The 20,514-nt window shown below is 38.5% G+C and overlaps 1 protein-coding gene and 1 long non-coding RNA gene across 14 annotated transcripts in view; one reads left to right on the top strand and one right to left on the bottom strand.

The window, feature by feature from the left end:
- Window positions 1-195: 195 nt before the first annotated feature.
- Window positions 196-20,514, bottom strand: part of LDB2 (LIM domain binding 2) — a 202,975-nt gene continuing 182,656 nt past the window's right edge. For 3 of the 13 annotated variants that reach the window (XM_031553179.1, XM_010710361.3, XM_019614943.2), the window contains 3 exons: window positions 11,857-11,980; window positions 10,613-10,764; window positions 196-1,466 (listed from right to left, as the gene is read on the bottom strand). In XM_031553179.1, the coding sequence (XP_031409039.1) occupies window positions 1,236-1,466; window positions 10,613-10,764; window positions 11,857-11,980 (507 nt within the window). In that variant the 3' untranslated portion in view covers window positions 196-1,235. Of the gene's footprint in view, window positions 1,502-4,147; window positions 4,291-10,612; window positions 10,765-11,856; window positions 11,981-20,514 lie in introns of all 13 variants that reach the window. The other 10 variants (XM_031553182.1, XM_010710365.3, XM_031553183.1 and 7 more) reach the window with 7 other exon arrangements.
- Window positions 7,427-10,112, top strand: LOC116216591. The gene is made up of 3 exons (XR_004159692.1): window positions 7,427-7,704; window positions 8,741-8,807; window positions 9,719-10,112. It is a non-coding gene; the product is annotated as an uncharacterized LOC116216591 (long non-coding RNA).

The following is a 20,514-nucleotide window of genomic DNA, read 5'->3' as shown; positions in this document are numbered from 1 at the left end:
AAAAAAAAAAAAAGAAGCAGCTAACGAAATGGAGCCGCAAGCAGTTCACACCTGAACTACACCCTATCCTTTTTGCTGGAAAAAAAATTGTAATTTGGTGAAACACTAATTCCAAACATTCCTGGTGCATGATCGTGCACATGGGTGTATGACTTTGGCACGCAAGGAACTGTAAATGCAGTATAGAAGAGCACATTTGTTAACACAGTTTATTGGCACACTTATTGGCAAAGCATACATAAAATACAGTTGTATTATATAACACACTGACTCACTGTGTCTTTACATGATGAGTTGAACATATTAATATGTAAATGAAAAATTAGTTTCTTTTATAAAGTTTCACATAAATACACTGGAATCCAAAAAAAGTAAAACAAAACAAAAAAAGTTTGAGGGCTTTACAAAAATATTATACAAGAAATATACTATGAAAAGAAATAACAACAAAGCCAACTCAGATACAATAATAAAAACACAAAAGTTTTAGATTTATTAAGCTGCCCACAAAGTTAATGGATTACATGGCTTTAAAATATCTGGATCAACAGCAATTTTACAAAGCATAAACTCTCATAGGACTGGGTGTGTTTTTCCACATAAAAATATTTCTCATGTCTTTGATGAAAAAAAGACATTTCTTGTTTCAGTATTTTCATTAAATGATGGAAAGAGTATCTACTGCCATCAGCTACATGTGAATTAAAAATGCTGGATCCTTTAAATGATTAACCAATGAAAGAAAAGTCAAAGAAAGAACAAAAGTTACTTTAAATTACTTTTCCTTAAAAGCTGTTTTTTTTTCTGAAACAAGAAATTTCAGGTGCAAGTTGAAAAGCAGAAAATATATTACAATTGTAAAAAGTTTTACATAGTTACGTTAATGAGATCCTGAGCACTGATGATTTGGTAAAATATGGCCATTGTTTGATGAGGAAAAAAACAACCCCTCCAATAGAATGCATTGTCAGAAATTTGCCATGAGACGCTATTTAATTTTCAATTATTTTAATTGAGGTCAGTGCCAGTATCATGTTGTATGTGAAAGCTTCCAGCAAACGTATATGGAAGCTTATACAAGATTTTTCTCCAATTAAAAAAAATCAGATAGATTTAGTTTAGAAATAGATACTGTATCCATTGAAAGGTTTCTTTAAATTGTTTTGAAGGATGCTGTGAAACAGTAATCAATAACCCACTAACATAGGTGGCAGTGAGTACTGCTGCAGAATAACCTATTGGGAAGCTTGTGGTGTGGGGTTTTCAGATTTAGTCTCCTGGTTAGCAGGAGGTTTGCTGTTCCACGGGCTGTTATTTCCCAGTGCAGGTGAATTGTTGAAATCTTCTTCATCATCCATGCCATTTGCTGCATCATACTGTGTATTCTCTAATCTAGTGATAAGCCTTTCGTCTTCGTCTCCAAATTCGCCTCCCATCAGAGTTGGTTCTCCCACCACCATCACATCCTGTGAACAGCACCCAATATTTGTTATATGGAAACCTTGAGAGAGAAAAAATCAACTTAAAAAAATTATGTTAGAGAATATACATCTCTTAATTTTGTGATATTTGAACAACAGAGTTAAAAGTGCCTGCACAGTAGGAACCAGGAGACAGGCTCACATTTTCTTTCTAGTTTAAGTGAAATACCATTAACACAACATCTCTCTAGCTGCGTGCTCGTGGCTCTGGATCTCAGGAGCCCCAAAACAGAAAAGCAGATAGACTCAATTTTTTTTTAGGAAAACAAGCAGGCTATGAAAGTGCCTTAAAGTCCTGCTTGAGGAATTTAGGCTTTATCCAGTCTTTCTTTCCTGAGCCATTTCATATGGAAAGGCACCAGGGTGCTTCTCAGTTGCTACGCATATTTTAAAACTAGTTTTAAAGAAACCACATTTCTTATCCTTAGATTTTTCAAATGTGGAGCATGGCCACTCTAATAAAGATGGTAACTCTCTTATCCTTAGCCAGCCAAGCCCTTTTACGCATCCAATATACTTGACATTCTGCTACTTAATTATGGTAATTAATTTAGGTAAAGTTTTCGATAAAAACAATGTTCACACTGATTTGACAATTTGCATAGCTAATTAAGTCATTAGCAAAAACCTGCTGATTGCCAACAAGCCCTGAATTTACCATCTGTTATTTCATGGTGCCTGTCACCTAACTCCATGTAGGCAACCCTGCCGCCAATCTGTGCAGTAAGAGGACCAATCTGTCCAGCTGGTACCGTAAAAGGAAGATGAAGAGGGCTAATTATAATTACACTGATGAAGCTAGTAGTCATCAAAAACTGAAGCATGCAAGAAAGAAAGGATTCTTCTAATCACTGCTTTAGGTACAAATTGTCCTTCCATGAAAACAAGTAAACCGCCTACTGTACTCCAGTGCATCGCAGATTTGCTGCAGTAAACCTAACCAGCATGGGATAGAAAGGTGCAAACTTGAGATTGGAAAGCAAAGGTGCAAAGCCAGAGAGCTCTCTTGTTCTCTCTGAAAATTAGGCTGCTGTGCTAGCCACTACAAGAAGTATGTGGGATGCATATTTTCATGCAGCTCAAGTGGCAGGGCATCAGGTAACATTTGGCTAAAGTGCAGTCATTCCAGATGTCTAGCTTTGTACCTGCTGATTTAACAAGCCCTTCACAGAATCCTAGAGAACAACAGATTCATATTTTAAAGGATCTGTTCCTTCTTATGAATGTAAAAGCATTTGTAAAAAGGAAACAGAAGACAAATGCTTACATACAATGCTTTTTGTTAAAATCTTCTATGTACTTAATTCCCCACAAAACAATACAAATTTCTGCCTCTATCTATGCTGCTTCTTGATATCCCTTAGCAAAGGCTGACATGCTACAGAAGAATGTTTATATCACATCTTCAGCCTGTGCTACGTGACAAATTTGTGAGTAGATGGATACTGCTGCATGATATCTTTTTACATTCTCTACATTTTGTTACTTCACCTATCCATAACATCCTTTGTTAAATCAAACACACACAGCTTTGCAACACAGAAGTTTAAAAGACAAAGGTGTTTATAACGAAAAGTCTCTTCTAATTTATTTCATCCCCCTAAACAACAGAGAATGTATAGTGTGCACTGCTGAAGCAGATCTGACCTCAATGCATTGTGAGAGCATTAACAACAAGAGACCTGGCAGAGAGCAAATTGGATCGGAGCGTGCAGTGATACGTCAGGCAAAAAGGACCGCAGTGATTGAGATACAGAATCACAGACCGAGGTGGCAACATCTCCTTTTACTTCAATGCTCGTGAGCATGGACCCTGATGCTGCCTCAAGTTGTCTGTGGAAGAGGTCAGCAACTTGGATGAGACTTACAGAAGTGCATCAAAAATAACTATGGGGCTAGAAAAGCTGGCTGGGGAGGCCGTGGAAAAGAATTAACTGTGTATTGCATTGACCAAATGACTGGGAGGGGCAAATATCCTTAATAGCTGCTAGTGCTGAAAGGAAGAGTATCATCAGTTTAGGCCAATCTGAAGTACTAGGGCACTAAGATGACATTAAGTAAATGAAAATGTAACCCCCACTGATAAGGCAATATTCCTGTTGCTGAGAACTGCAGACTGAGGATTAATGACCCCAGTAGAATAGTGCTAGCTTTGCTGCTTGGGTCTCCTCACAGTGGACTGGGAAAAACCTCAATCTGCAATAGGGAACGTCTGTGCATCAGTGGGGAGATACTCAGTGACCTTGTAAGTATTTCCATCTCTAATTTCTCAGGCTCTTTGCAAACATTATTCCTTAATTTAATGACACCCACTGAGAGGATAGTTTGCACTTATATTTCTCTCCATGCCACTGAGTCTTTCTCCCTCCTCTCTCTCTCTCTCCAATTATATTGAGGTTAGCTGAGTTTTCCCTCATTCTATTTAAGAAACAGATATCACAGCATTAGTTACAGGACATTAAAAGTATATATATATATCTCTATATATGTATATTCTTGACAATCCTGCTGCTTATACTACGTCAGGCAAAAATACTTTCTCAGGAAGCGCACATGCTGGTTCCTCCCCGGAGAGGATTCTGCTCCTCAGACTGAAAAGCTGAAGACCCCACCGAGTGTACCCCATTGAACCTCCACTCACTAATTCCCGTGCAATGACCACCAACCTCTGAGGAGGACTGGAAGTGACTCCTTTTAGAGCCCCTCAATGCTTCTCCTTAAATTGGCCAGTGGGGGTCACTGCTGTTGAATGACACAAGGCTCCATCCCTCCCAGGGTTGAGGCTGCAGCTCTGGAGTGCTCCTAGCTCCTGCTCATGGAGTGAGAAGCAGAATCCAAGAATTAAACCCTAGTCTCTTGCACGGCAGCAAACACTGCTATGGCCTAGTTATGGTAGCACATATTTGACTAGATTAGTTTAAAAAAAGATTTAGACTGTAGTCACTCAATCTTATTAATTTACTCTGTGATTAGAAATAACATTTTTGGTCAAGGAATGTCTCACGATAGTAAAATATGATTTCAGTGAAGCGCTGTAAATAATGCAGTGGCTGTTTTACATTATCCGATATAAATGTATTATTTTATATTATAACCACAAAGCAGCTTTCATTTATATCACACCTTTCATCCTGCAATATCCCTAACTGCTATCCAAACTTAAATTGATGCACATAAACTACACACAGATCACTTCAGACACAACTCAAATGCAAGCACTTCTATTTAACAGACCCATCATTTCTCAGGCTTCCACTTTTTTATACCTAGCCTCAACATTTAGCTCCGAGATACCCAGTTACATAACTGGACTTTTTAACTTGGGATTTTAGAGATAATCCTGTAACTGATCAATGTCTTAGTGGTGTGTGGAAGTTAAAAAAATATTACAGTGAGCGATGTAAAATGCCAATCTTTGCTTTATTTTATTTTGCTTTGCTGTTAATTTGCTTTGTTAGTATGTAACCCAGCTCAGGTGTCACAGTCCTCAGAAGTACACAAACAGTGCTTCACAAGCCTGAGATAACTAAAAACACCTGAAACTATCAAGTAGACGTTTTAAACAAGTTTCACACTCCAAGGACTGAAAGTTGCACAAGTTGTAGCAGCCAGCACATCTGTAAGTGCAAAGTCAAAAGAAGAAAGGTATCTCCTCCTTATTTTTTTAGTGTTAGTGGTGATTATTTTAATAATTGACTTTGTAACTCCTTGCCACAAAAAATATTAATTACTTAGAGCCCCACTGTTGCCCTCCACAGTAATGGTCACTATCTCCAAGATAAAAACATCAGACTGCCATTTGTGTTGAAATGATCGTAGAAACAGAACTGACATTTTAATTAGGTTTCAGAGTAAACACATTCTAGAGGAAAATGGTTATCTTTCACATCTCATCATAGTCCTCTCTGTTAACTTGACATTCTGGTCTTGTTTGGTACATTTTTCTTAAAGTGCAACAACTGGAAACCAATTTGCTCACTCTCATCTGCTTAAGGCAAAATCTTAGATTCTGAATTGCACTGTTCTGGGACACAGTATAATTTCTGACACTAATCTTCTAGCCCTAAAACTGCAGCTTCTGTAGTACAACATCCATTACAAAGCACCTGAACCTACCCCTTTTTTCTGAAACACATAAGAGATTGTATTGCTGCCTTTCACGTTAGCAGTTTATTTATAGATTTGGCTTTCTGAGGAGCTTACAAAGAACTACAAAGAGAAATAGAGATTATAGATGTATGTAACTCATTTAAAGAGTGCAAGGGGGCTCTAATTAAGATTCTGGATGTAACAAAGAACATTTGATTTGCTTAGCGGCATGCAGTGACGCTTTATTCTTTTCAACACAAATGATATTGGGTTCTTGATTACAGTATTACACACAACAGAATCTTCATTAGTAAAGGAAAGCAAAATCCACCTATTAGTTCTATAGCATTCAAGAGCAATGGTTCTTACAATCTGCAAGAGTTGTGGACTGTTGTCAAATTTCCAAATTCAAGTAGATTAAAATGGATCAATATGAACTGTTTTCATTAAACTTAACGGAAAGTGATTTTTAAGTGGTATGTCTGTATGGACATCTTATACCTGTAATCCACAAATCACAGTGTACAGGGCACTTGTCTGCATACAAGAGTCTGGTCTTAAAAGACAGTTTTATTTGAAACAGAAGAATACAAAAAAAAAAAAAAAAGGAAAAGGAAATCAGATCTTAACCTGTGTAGAGGCAAGAAAACAGAGCAAAGATATGGAAGAACATTGCAGCTAGATTCAAATATTAGAGTAAATACGTAAAGTGTAAATGATAAATAATGACTCACTCAAATTAGATAACTAGCTTTCTTTGAAATTATAGGAAAGATAACATTAGAAAGACAAGCTTTGCATGACCCTTGAAGGAGGAGTCTTGCTTATCTTTGCTCTCTGTTTGGAGGAAAAAGGAATCCCAGTAACAATGGGTTGACTTTTTTCCAAAAATTAGATATGATTAAGATCAGGAACAAACCTGAGAACAGTTCTAATAAATTGAATCTACTGAGACTAAGACAGATGAGTGGACAGTTTCCACGTCCCTGTTTTGTCAACTCTCTCTACACTCTAAACAAAAAGCAGTACATTTGTGGAAACACTGGAAGTACCCAGCCCAAACCAACAGGAGCCTGAGAGAAGCAAACTGCTGGTGAGAGAAATATCTCAGTATTTATGCTCTTGGATGGACTTCAGTGGCATTTGGTTCTACTTCCAATGCGCTGCAGCATATTGCCTCAGCATCTATGGATTCAAGTCAAAAGAATCACCGAACAACTGAAAGGCCAACCTACACATGAGTTTTGCAGTGTAATCATGTAGCACACTGGCTAACTACATTTGTCTGAAGAAAACTCCTAATATGAAGGAAAAGTGTGAAACAAGAGATTTAAGAAGAAATAATCCCATTGAAAAGAGGAGATGCTGAAGATCTGCAATCAGTAGCATGAGAACTAACATAATCACAGAAGCCTTATTATAAGGAAAAATAAGTACAACAGAGTGCAAGTGACTGTCAGAAGGGCAAAACATTGCATTTCATTTATCAAAGCTGAGGAAGTATAAAAAGGCTAGAGATATGAGGACAGCATGAGAGTGATCCTGTTGAAATTACTGATGAGAGGGAACATGCCTATCTACCCGCTATCAGAGACCCTTAAGATAATTTTGAAGACTGTGTCATTAAAGATGCATCAGAACATGTCAGCACAAAGTGCTAAAAAGTTTAAGGTAACAAAAAGGACACAAATGATACTGATTGATTAGGTTTCAGCACCTGAACTTCAAGGTGCAGCACTAAACTGACCCACACATAGAAATACAATGCAATGATTTCTCTTTCTGGGGTTGGACTTGTATTGTCATTATGGTCCCTGCTTGAAGAATAGATCAGAAAATACACAGGTAGAGGGAATGGCACAACCTCCTATTAATGAAGAAGCAGCTATATAAGACGAATACAGCTACATATCAATCTTTACTTAGCACTATGTATTTATCTAAAGATCTGCAACGTGCTATGGAGAAAACAAGAAATGTCTGAAGCTTCAAACTTTGTCACGGCCAACAGTATTTTAGCAGCAGCTTCCAAATCACTGTCCTGAAAATTTACATTTTGCCTTTCCAGACACGAAAACCTCATTACAAAAACAGAAGCTAATGGTGTGAGTGAGAAGACTGGATGGGAGATATGGTATGTTCACCTACTTCGTAGAGTGTACGCAGCATTACTGTAGAAGCAAAACTGAATAATTATTAATGTTCTAAATCAAGAAACATTACATAGAGTAGAGGTCAAGGAAACATTCTCTAACCATGATTAATTTACTATCAAAGAGAAAACAACATAGAAGCATAGAACGGACAGGAAATTAGATTTTACTATGGTGGAAAGGCTATCTTTCCTCACTGGAAAGAAAAACCACTGAAGAAAAAGAGAAAACTTACATCTGGACTATACTAGTGCAGATGTGGCACAAATATGAGCTCATTCCTGGGGTTCTCCTGAGAGGATGATGGGAAAAATGGAACTGGAACTAGCTAAGTTCATGTGAGCCATGTGGACAGAAGCAGCAGTGATTTCATTCCTTTTCCCTAATAATAACACTTTTAATGTGGAAAGCAAATGATTTCAGAAGTTGAAAGCTTTCCCATGTTTCAAGATATCTTCAATTGCATATAAGGAAAATAAAACACTGAGTACTAACTGATTCACTGAGGAAAAGTTAAGAGAAAGAAACAAAGTATCTCTCTTACGAAGATAGGTTGAAGGACCTCTGATACTGATTGGACAAGAAGAAAACTAAAATAGGGGATTTAGGTTAGAGGTTAGGAAGAATTCCTTATTCAGGGAGTGGTGGAGCACTGCAGCAGGCTGTCCAGAAAGCCGTGGATGCTCCATTCCTGGAGAAGTTCAAAGCCAGGCTAGATGGGGCCCTTGGCAGCCTGAGCTGGTGAGTAGCAACTCTACCCATGGGAGGGGGTTAGAACTAGATGATCTTTAACCCTTCAAACCTAAGCCATTCTGTGATTCTATAAAACAGAAAGCAAGTTAATGCTGCTAGCTTCAGAAAGCAATAGCATGTCTGCTATAAGAAGGCCCGCTTGAAAGAATGCATAATTTTGAAGAAACACAGTAACATTTCCCTGTTTAACTGAAAAGTGTTGAATAATTTTTACACCAAAATATCATACCACTAAAATTATTTTGAGTTCTGTCTATCCTACAGATTTGCCCCAAAACCATTTCCATCTGGTTTGCTATCTTTGCCTTGGGGAAGATGGGAAGAACTGCTGGTATGTCAAATCAAACAGCTAAGTATTTTCCACTGTGCTAAGTAGAAGAGTCCTAAAAATGGAACTTGATCCTCCATAAAAGAAGAGTTTGGACCATCTCGCTATTCTTCTATGGGAAGCAAACAATAATGAAAAAAACAGCTACTCAGCTTCCTAAAAATCAGTGAAGACTGAAAATCCATCCCTCATACCATGATAAACTTCATCATGATGTCTCAGATGCTCAACTAACATCCCCATTAGGAAGAGTAGCCTTGACTGCTACATCTGTCAGGAGTAGCTTCTGAATACCTGAATCAGCTTGAGTGTCAACGGAAGTGACAGACAGCTATCAGAGGGCCCAATTACACTCAAATGTATGAGTACACATGGCTGCCACTGTGGCCAACAAATGTCAACAATGCCTCTCCCGGGAGAGCAGGCCTCAGAGAAGCAGGGGTCAGACTCTGCTTGTGCTGAATGAAGCTCAGGGCAGAGAGTAGCCAAGATAAAGTGATCTTCCTGACATTCAAACTTGGAGACAGCAGGAAACCAGGAGGTTGCTCAGTTTTACACCTAATTGCTGTTTTCTAGTAAATATGGTTGATCATTGATCCAAAGGGATTTCTGGCAGACAATCAGTGAGGCAGAGTCACCTGTGCCATGAGGGGATCAGGTAGCTGACATTCTGACTGCTTTGTGCTGCCAGAAAAGCCCAGAGTTGCCTATGTCAGGCAAAGAATCTGACTCTAGATATAGAAGCCATGTGAGAATTTTAATACGACAAGGAGAAATTATGAGTTTAATGTATTGAAATTCAAAGCTGCTGAAAGCTAGTGGATTGCTGAATTGGTTGCTAAACAAAAATCTTCATTTCATTTCACTACTGTTAGTCTAGTCCTCTTTTTCATCTGGGTATTCATGTTTTCCAGGAAGTGCCTGCTTCACGCTGACAAAAGGCCTGTATTCTTTGTCAAGCTTCAGAAGAGACCTTGCTCTTTCCTATCTGCTGATCAGAAATCCAATAAAAATCCCTGCATGTTATCCCCGAGATACCACTTTATAGTTCCTATACTACCAAATTAATCTCCCTAGCTTTAAAATGCATGAGCTATCTTCTTATTGATTAAGCCACATTTTGTCACAATTCAGGGTCAGATTACCCCTATATTGTGACTAAGGCAATAAATGTGATATCATTAAAACAATAGGAAATGACTTGGTGTTTCCCTACATAATTAGGATGCCAACAGTTACAGCTAGCAGGGTGAATAAACAGACCCATATTCAAAGGGATCTACCTTCTGTAAATGGAGTGGTTTGATATAGAGATAATGTCTGCAGGCAAATTTACTCAAAACTTGTTCTACTTCAGCAATTGAACTCATCACCAATTAGAGATGAGGTACTAATGGAGAAAGATGAGCAATCTGCTCAGGTATGGTAACCCTGCTGCACAGGGGCTCATTCTCACTTAGCAGTGGGTGGGTGGACATCTTCAAGACACACTCAGAGCTCATACTACACTTGAAAACACAAGGCCCAGTTGATTCCTACCACCACTGGAAAAACTCCTATGGATGAGTTGGCCCCAGCGCTGAAAACTCATATCTACTGCTCAGGATAGCCCTGTGTAAGGGTTGGTCATTAAAGCTGCACTGAAGAATGGCTTCTTCACACCTCCTCACTAATTCTCCAGCTTCCATGGCATACTATGCAAGGTTGCTTTTTGCCTGTTACAGTTTTGCTCAAGAATGCACCTTCTTTACAAAGAAAGAATTTAAGCACTGTAAGTGATTCAGGCCTAAAAGGAAAGTGAGACTTACAGGTACCTGACTTGATAGACTCAGGTTTGCAGCAGCTGACTTTTTCTTGCTGTTGGTACTATTTGCGTTGTTCCCAGCACTGCTGTTTGAAGTGCTGCTGGTAGAGTTTTTCCTTTTTCTCCGTTTGGTTGTCGGTTGTCTTGTGGGTTCTGCTGCAGTAGAAGGGTAAGAAGCAAAGCCAATGGTAGATATTGTAAAGTGTTTCGGAAGCGCTGAAATATTTTTTATCTTGTTTTAAATTCACAAGTCTACTACTAGTAGTAATAGTATAGTAGTAATAAGTAGATTTAGATATGAACCTTAGAATAATACTTGAACCAAAGCCAGTGGTTTCTGCTTTCATTTTTGTGTAATAGACAAAGTTCATTTTTCCAGATTACTTATAAAGATATTTGAAAGTATTTTACTAGTGGGAGTATCATGGTAAAAATCAGGAAATTCAAAGGCGCTGTGCAGCTTGCTAAGAGTTTTGCTAACCAAAAATCCAGGTCCTGTTCTGATGTATGTCACAGTCTCAGCTGCCCCAGCCAGAGACAAAGGGACAAGGCAGCCTTCTGCCCTGCTGGCTACTATTGATACAGTATATGAGCAAGTAGCATGTAATTTCCTTCTAATTCTGATATGGGCTTAATCTTTAAAACTCACACTCGCAAACAACAAGTTAAAGAGTGCTGAATGCCATTTCTTTGTGAATCTTCCAAACTTAGACCGAATCAGGACAATTACATAACTTCTCCTATAAAGGTGGCAGCTGCACTTTTCAAAATTTGGCTTTGGCATCCATGTGAACGGTCTTAAATACACAGAACTTTAATAATCTGAGAAAAGGGAGGACTATTTTTTTAGGTTTAAGAGGAAAGAGACTAGGTCCAGGCCTGTAAATAGCATTATATGGGTCTCGAAGACAACTAGTTATGAATTGTTGCTATAATATCAGACTCACAGCAGGAAGCTAAATTACACAAACTATGAATTCTAATGGAGTCAGTAAGCATCTTGCATTCTATCTACACTTTTTTTGGTACTAATTTATATCCTGTGCATTTGAATGTTCACATCACATTGCCTCACATTATGTTGCATCACACTGAAATCATGGACAATCTGAATCATTTTCAAGAATACTTCTGGAATAATGCTAACTGCTATTACTTCCCTTTGCAAGTAGATTTGCAGCAAAATTTCTCAGTGTTCTGATATTCTCTTAATTATAAAATAAATAAAATACTGGAAATCAAACATACCTGGTGGGGCCACCATTCTCTGCCATTTTTGAAACAAGCACGTCTTCAAGCAGTCTCGAGGACTCAGATTGTAAGTTTTATGTCTTGACATCAGTTCCTGCATTGGCTCCAGTATTACACACAACTGGAAGAAAAAAATCAAAATCGAATGATTTCATCTGACGAGAGATTCAGCTGATTAGTATTTACATAGCTGGAAGGTACATTCTTGGTTTTTTGTTTGTTTGTTTGTTTGTTTGTTTTGCCCTTTGTAACACAGCATGCCTCATATGGCTCAGTTCAATCTGCACAGTGACTGCAGGATCAAAACTCTGAACTGAGAAAACTTTTGCTCACTATTTGACATCTCAAGTATTAAAAACAAATAAAAACAGATAAACTTCAACTCTGGTCTTCCATACTACACAGATCTTCATGCTTGATAGACAAAGCTACAAAGATGAATTAATAAATCATAAAATGCCCACAGCAGGTTATCATTCCAGTATAGCAAACGTACACACAGTGATATTCTGACCTCCTGTACCCCACAATAAGGTTTTCTCAGGAATGAGGGCTGTAAAGACAATCTTTTATCTTTCCATTCCATGCAAAATAATTCAAATAATTTTGCTCTCTTCTTGTTATGAGGACCGTACATTCTCTTCCCATCACATTAATGACATTTCTAAGAAAAAAGCATTTTATTTTCCTTGTCAGCTTGAATGCTCTATTATGTTGAAGCTGAAAATTTCCTGAAGCAAACCCTCTCTCCAAAAACAGTTGTTTCTTATACATTTTCTATCTGCTCACTGAATAATTAAAATCTCTGTTCACTGCTTTTTGCTCCTGTTAGCACAGTAGATCTAGCATAAAGGACAGCGAGCTGGTTTCTATTTCCTCCTGTTTATCACCACGGAATCATTTTCAGTCAGTTAAACCTTATGCAAAGCCACAGAACAGAACAGAACTGCACATAACTGCACATATGTAACCAAGGGCTCACTCTCATTTGCAAAATCTTTGGTTTTTGGTTATCCTACATGAGAAAAAAAATCCCTATCAGCCCCTAGCTTCTACCTGAAATTTGTAAGGCTGACACAAAGGAGGAAAAGGTTCCTTCCTTGTTAACTGAGCACATTTGATAAAGAAATAGCTGACACAGAATAAACATGGATCCCACATGTCATTTTCAGAGGCATTTTCAAAGCAAAACTGTATTTAAGAGTAGGGGAAGATTTGGCTTTTTAGGGCAACAAGTTGGTCAAATTAGCAGAGGTTAAAATGGCCACTGCAAAAAAGAATAATAGAATTTGACTCTTGTTTTGTGCAACAGTTCCTTACTGAATTTTAGTAGGTCTTGTTGAAGGTGCACCTTGGATTTATTTCAGCAGGTGAGGTTTTCTTCTGTGCTTTTACAAACATGTAAGATATGAAGCAAATTCCTTTCTCTGGGATGCACAGCTGATCAAAATCTGTCCGATTCTCCCATGCAAACTCACTAACATTCGTATAGATGGAGATTCCAAGCATGCAGGAAAATAGCTGAAAGGGAGCTGCCATGAGGACAAAGAGATGAATTCAGCATTTAAATATTGTTATGTATTGGTGCTATCGCCTGATGAGCCTTTCATTAGCAGTAGTTAAAACAGATAACATAAAGCAGCAGGCAGAATGAAGAGCTCCAGAATGAGGAATTACTTATTTTCCAACTGCAGAAATTGAATCTGCAATTGCTTCATTGACTTTTTTTTCTTACATGGGCTTTTTACATATATTTTTGTACACAAGCATCTGTAAGGTAATAGACAGAGAGCTGCTATCAGATTGTGCACAATGAGCTTAGACTTCCCTCTTGTACAACAGTCTACCAAAAATTAAGAGTATCAGGTTCTAAAATGCACATGGGACTTGATTTACGCAGTGAAAGAAATGATATATTTTGAGTTCTTATTCAATTTATTCAGTAACCTGCAGGCACTACTTCAAGTTTTGGGTGTGTGTGAGAGAGGCATTTGTGATCATAATTGACACCATTGCTTTGGTTTTCAAAAATCTGGGTTTCTGGCAGGATTGTCTAAATTGTCTCATTATGCACAGATACTAACTAGCATGAAAAAGATAGCTGTGATAATTCTTAACAAACTAGTAAGCCTGGGCAGAGCACTCACTCACAGAACGCTAAGGCTGCTAGGACTAAATGCAAATACACATGTAGGGACTTCCAAAATTTCCTTAGGGACACTTTATACATGACACACTTACTTTTCCACATATATTTATTGTCGGCAACAAAGAGAACGTTTCTTCTTTATCATCTGGCAATGATGTTTCCTACTGTGTACAAACTAATGTGCACTGAGAAGAGCTTTGCAGTCACTGCTGTCTGTGGATCTCTAGGCTAAGATAGCAGGCGGAGCCTGCCTACAATTGCTTTCATTTCAAACACAAGATTAAAATTGGATACAAACCCAAAACATAGCAAGTACATGGATTCAAAATGTTGAGCACTGGGGCCCCTGTCCTGGGACATGGACACTTTATGAACTTTTGGATATTTAGGAGCTGCACAGGCTCGCATGAATTCCTCTTCTGGTTCTGGGGCTGCGGAATTCTCAATCAGTTTCTCCCTCTAAAGTCTACAAATTCTAAGGTCAGCTTTGGATGCCTGAGTAATAGAAGGGTATTGCTCTCTACAGTGACAAGTCCATTTTAAATGCATCTAGCTCATGTGAATTGGACGCAAATGTAAAGCGAACTGGATTAACAGTGATTGATATTAAATCTCACAGTCTTTTTCTGTGTCCTTTGAGACCTGTCCAAAAGGTAATATGACTCAAAACTAAATCCCTGAAAGAGGAAAAGACCATGGTCCGATTATCTTTAGTCTGAGGTATCTGCCAATGACAATCTGTGTCTTGTTTTTTTGCAAAGATATAGACAAAAAATGCAGGGAGAAGATGCGTTTAATATATGGGTTGGCCAAAACCACAGAAACATCAAATAGCTAAGGCTGGAAGGGACTTCGAGAGGTCGCCGGGCCCAAGCTCTGCTCCAGCAGGGACACTTGCCCAGGACTGTGTCTGAGCTCCAGTGCCTGCCTGAGCAGGGCAGCTGGCACACAGCTCTGACTGTATCGTTTTACAGAGCGACTTCTTAAAACAAAGCTAACAAAATGTTTTACATACTCCTACATTCATTTGCATACAGAAGAAGCCCGAGGCTTTGACTGCCTATTCCCCAGAGATCGCCCCATCTCACTGTAAGATTCCTTTTCAAAATATCTATTTCAACATTTTTCAAGGACTGGATATTAAAATGTACAATCCTTTACTGTAGCAATATAATAATAATATTTCGAACACCAACAAAACCAATCTCTTCTGCAAGCATTTTCTGCACAGCTCAGAAGCAGTCACCCAGGAAAATACCCTACAGACTTAGAAGACTTCAGTGCAGTGACAGTATATGATCATGGGAATAATTTCTACGTTTCTAGGGACCCAGAACCTTTAATAGCAATGCTTGACAAGACAAAGTTAGACATTTCCATGCTCCACACCTAGACAACACAAAAGGTGGGGCTCATTTGCCTGCACACAGGGTCTAGTGCCAGCTGAAATGCCATAGGTGATGCTGGATTTGATTCAGCTGATCTCTCCTGCCACCCAAGAAAGACACAAGGCTCTGTGTGGATGTTTAAGGCTCTAGAAGCTGTCCTTAGTGCCTGGACAATGGAACTAAGTCTAAGGTTAAAAGAGAAGATATGCTCCTTAATAGCTTTTGAAATACATTTGCAAGAACAAAGATCATAGTAGAGAAGTTGCTGGCATGGGAAGTTTATGTTCTTGGGTGCCCAGCATACACGAGGCACTGAATATGCATACATTTTGGTGTTGTATGGAGTGTCAGTGACTTTGGTAGAGTTCCATATGGATCCTACGGACAATTCATCAATTACAGGGCTCAGATCCAACTTGAGAAAATGTTATACCCTTGGGGCTCAGGGAAGTGAAAGTAGGGAACATAATAAAGCACACGGCTTTTTGCATTAGTAAAGCACACATCTGGAAGGATTTGATTTATTTTATTTTTGTAATGACTTTTTTTTTTTTTTTTTGAGGAGAAGACTAGAATTTATAGTTTTCAGAAAGCAATGTGTTTTAGGAAGGGAGTTATATGAGGAGACACCAGAGGCACTGCAGACAGGAGTCAGAGGGTTCTGAGAATATGGATCCACGCGTAATTTCCTGTTGTGCTTCAGTTATCAGCAGAGCCAAAATCTGCCTGTGTAAGTAAGGGGTCAGATTCAGCTCAGAGATCACTCTAGCTGCACCAAGAACATATTCAGCTTTGTGAATTTTGTTCTGATGTTGGCTTTCTGTTCTATTCTGAGAAGAGATGTCTGTTCAGATAGCAGTGAGGATTAGCAGAAAGACCCACATGGAAGCTCTCTTCTACCTTACTTTAGCATGGCATACATAAGCTTACATATCCTATCGCTAATTTAATTTCTGTGTGCACTCTCAGGGAAGCCTCTCGTCTCCACCAGAATTTTCCCAATTGTTATAGCGAGGGTCTGACACACTCCTGGGGAGGATGTTGCAGTTTTGCCAGCTCTGAGCTGCAGGTGGCAGAGCTGACCCAGCTAACAAGCTCTCCCCCTCTGCACAAGCTACAGAGCATAAAAGAACTGCATCGTTTCAGTTGTTCAATGCCGTTTGCATTTTAATAGAATTCAGACTTGAGTGTTGCAATACTTACATGGTGAGACTGACATAATCACCACGCCAGTTTCTTTAAAGAAGGAAAGACACTGGCACAGGACAGCCAATGAGTCCCAATCTACCAAAAGAAGCCATTTTTGAGAACTGTATCTTCCTATCATTAGCAGTTTTGTCCATAAAAGCAAAAGTTTCACTAGCCACAAGTAAATAACAGAATTATCTAAAAATTCATGTCGATGACACTTAAAAACATTAATGAACGATGAAGTAATCTCAGCATTTTTGAATCAAAGCAGAGAGGAACCTAATGGCAAGGAGAGCCTTCACCGAAGTTTTATGAAATTTAGTCTTAAGTGTATGATGCTTGAAACTTTTCCTGGTTTAATGCCTGCATTAATCACTTGAAAACTATGGAAACGTTGAATAGCCAGAGCTCACAGAGATTTACAACCCTTCATAAAAGTGACAAAACACATTTCAATAGGAGTGTTAGTCACTGTCTAATGTTCAGGAGGATGTTGATAGTGAAAGTACCCCTGGAACAGACGCTGCAGCCTTGAAGGGGTCCAGTGTTTTCTTTCAGAGCATAGTTTTTTTTTCCTCCACGAGATTCAGAATTATTAACTAACAAGAATGAGCACAATGGTATTTTATTTCTATGCTGAGATGCAGCCTTTCCTCTGCATACCCTACACATATGCTAAAGACAACAGCTCCAGTTAACATTGCCAATGACATTCTGGCCCCAGAGTATTTCCCTGGGAAAGGTCCCATTGACTTCAGTGGTCAGAACTTGGAAAAGAACTGAAACATCTTTGCGTGCTGTTTTATGGATTACTACACATACAGATTTTTGGAGGCCCATGACATGTTACTGATACAGCTGCAGTGAGGAAGGGACACAGAATAGGTATTATTTCTGCCACTGTAGAAGGCCTGTACCTGAAGGTCTGACTTGCAAGAGCAATGCCAAGGCACTGTGCTCTGCACTCCTGGCATTATGGCAATGAAACAATAATGCTTTGCTGCAGTCCTGAATACAGTTCATTCTCTGGAGTTAGTAGAGTTTAAATTTCTCTGCTCGCGCTCACTTTTCAGAATTAATGGAAGCATCATTCTCCTGCAGAACAGAGGGAGGAATGAAAATTTCCTATGAACATATTGCTGCTTCTTTCACTGGCCGACTTGCAACACACTGCCAAAAATAGCTTGTGTTTTTTAAGAATATGTGAATACAGAATATTTTCATCTTAAAAACTATCTTTGTTTTCCATTAACAACATGGAGATGTAAAAAAGAAATGTTTGGATTTTTTTTTATGAACCAAAAGAGGTATTTTCTTCTTCTTTTTTTTTTAACGTGTTTTTCTGGAGGGGATTGTTTCTGCTTTGTTCTAAGCTCCTGCCCAAAATGTCAAGACAAATTTAAGTCTCTTCCATCAGAGCATTTCAGTGGATCAACTACACGCATGCTCTTTTCCTACATGATACATCTTAAGCCAAAATAAGTGTTTCTGAGATTCCCATCAGTCTTGCTACCTGCTTTCACTTTTTCAAAAGGCCAGATACACTCCTGCTGAGATGTGGAATCTAACCATGTAGATATGTCAAGCTTTGCTAAATAAATTACCAATTGTTAAACGTTGCAGAACTTAACGTAGCAAGCAGCAAATTCAGGAGCCACTTTGATTTAAATTATAAAAGTAGTTAATTGAACCTGGCTATTTAAAATCCAGTCAAAATTCATTTATTTTAGTGATGATGCCTCAGACGATCTTTGGGCCTGAATGAAAAGGCAGCTCTCAATTCCAATAGCCTAAACAGTCCCGTACTGTAGGCTATTCCCTGACTTGTTTATTGCGACTACTGTTCTCTCAATTTTTCCAAATCCTTCTGTTCCAAAGACTCTTAAATTGGCAGTGAGTAAGCAGATGGAAGTTCTTGGTTTTGCTACATAGGTAAGGAATAATATGAATTTTTGATATTCATGCAGTGAAAAAATGCTTGTAAATATGGTATAGGAACATATACTGTATTTACTCCTAAATTAAATACACTTACTTTAAACAGATAGCAATGAAAAGATTTCTCTCTGAAATTTCTTTCTTTAGGCTTTGACTTAAAAACTCATAGAGATAAATGTGACTGCACCTCTCAAAGAAATTGTTTTATACTAGTTCAGAGCTCGGCAAGACAGAACTGCATCAGCTTGAACTTGGCTCACATTTTAAGTATGTCTCCAAAACCATATGGAGTGGATATTTTGTGTTAGTTTTAAAAAATGTGGGATGAGTTTCTGCAGCACAGTTCTGTAGCAAGAGCAGATTCTGGGACAAGTTCCACAGCCTGAGATTTACTGGGTCTGGGATATACTTAATAGCCATCACTCCACACAGGGTAAGGTTCCATATTTTGTGACTGCTCACCATGCTGAGTCAAGAAATATTTATACTTGCAATTACCTAAGAAACTAGGAGTTAGAATTTCCAGCTTAACGCTTGCAATATTAATGATCATTAGCATCTAGGGCTTATTATTTATTATTTATAAAAAGCCAGAGATATACAGGGCTATTTTACAAACTACTGAGGCTCTCACTCTAAAGAGATTCCTATCTCAAGTAGATAAGAAAGAAAATACTAAACCAGGAGTAATTTGGCAGCAGTAAGGTATGCACATGAAAATAACAATTTAACGTAGTGATCTACAAGTCCCTTGAGGACTACTGATATATCTGATATGTATTTAAATGGTTCTCACGAGTTGTCACTTGAAAATATGGCTGTTCTGCTATGCAGATCACCTGCTGCACATTAAGCAAAATGTCATTCATTTCAATGATAATTTAGTTATTTAGAAAACAATGTAAGATCAATTTTGCCACAAAGCTTCTGGAATTTGTGGTTTCTCTGTGTCCTGCTAACTCTGCAAGATGCAGTCGGATGACATGCAACACCAGAAGCCCCGTGCTGCATTCTCTAGTAAATACTCAGCATCAGTAATGTTTATTCATCCTATGCTCTGCCCTGAATGCCAGTCTAGGACTCTCCAGTTTCTCACTAACACCCAGAGGTAGCGAATGATTTCTCAATAATGCAGTGTTCAGCTGCTCAATTGCTCCCAAGCTACATAGCTCATCATGTTTTTACACTGCTCTTTATCTGCAGCCATTTCAATTCCCAGCAACAGCGAGAACAGAAAGAAGCAGCATTCATTTCAGGTAAGGCTAAGCTTAAAAAAATGTATTTTTCCAGGCAAATACTGTGTGCGAGTGGCACACAGCAACAGCACACAGCTACGCCCAGCGCTGCAGCTAATTCTCATCAGTGCGCTGGATCCCAATTTCATTTCTCTCTCTCTCTCCTTTCCTTTCTTTTTTAACATATCCATCAGCTAACAGCTTCCATCAGGGCCCTCTCCTCCAAGCACCCCACAGCAGTGCAGGTGACTATGGTAACTGCTAGCCCTCCTGGTCATTAATTCTGTCCTTCCGTGTGGCGGCAGCTAAAGCTGCATTTGTGGAGACGAGCTTGACATCTGCCTTATTTAGTTACCTCTTTGGCAGCACGATCACCTTATCAGTATGTGCTGGAATGAATTCTGTTTTGCAATACTCCTAAGCTCTAAAATAAGTGTTTAAGGCCTACCAGTCATTGCTTTTCCCCTTCAAACTATTGGTAAACGTAGCTGTTATTGCTTTCTTTGATATTTTGCTTAATTTTTCCATTTTGATCTATGATTTGTGGGTCTTTAGTTTATGGGTTTAGTGGGGGCTTTATTGTTCATATTTATGCTACCTTTTTTTAAGTTTTAATACTGATTTTAATAGAGCTGTATTTTTTTTTTTTAATATTTTGCAACTTTAAATTACTCCCCCTTTCTCTCATTACACAGTTATCAAAATGATGTCTTTTCAGTAAGAGTCTTTTTTTCTACTCACCATCTATACAAGG

This window comes from Meleagris gallopavo, chromosome 4 (genome assembly GCF_000146605.3).
Source record: "Meleagris gallopavo isolate NT-WF06-2002-E0010 breed Aviagen turkey brand Nicholas breeding stock chromosome 4, Turkey_5.1, whole genome shotgun sequence".
Taxonomy (NCBI): Eukaryota; Metazoa; Chordata; class Aves; order Galliformes; family Phasianidae; genus Meleagris; species Meleagris gallopavo.
This window is presented reverse-complemented; position numbering and strand designations above follow the sequence as displayed.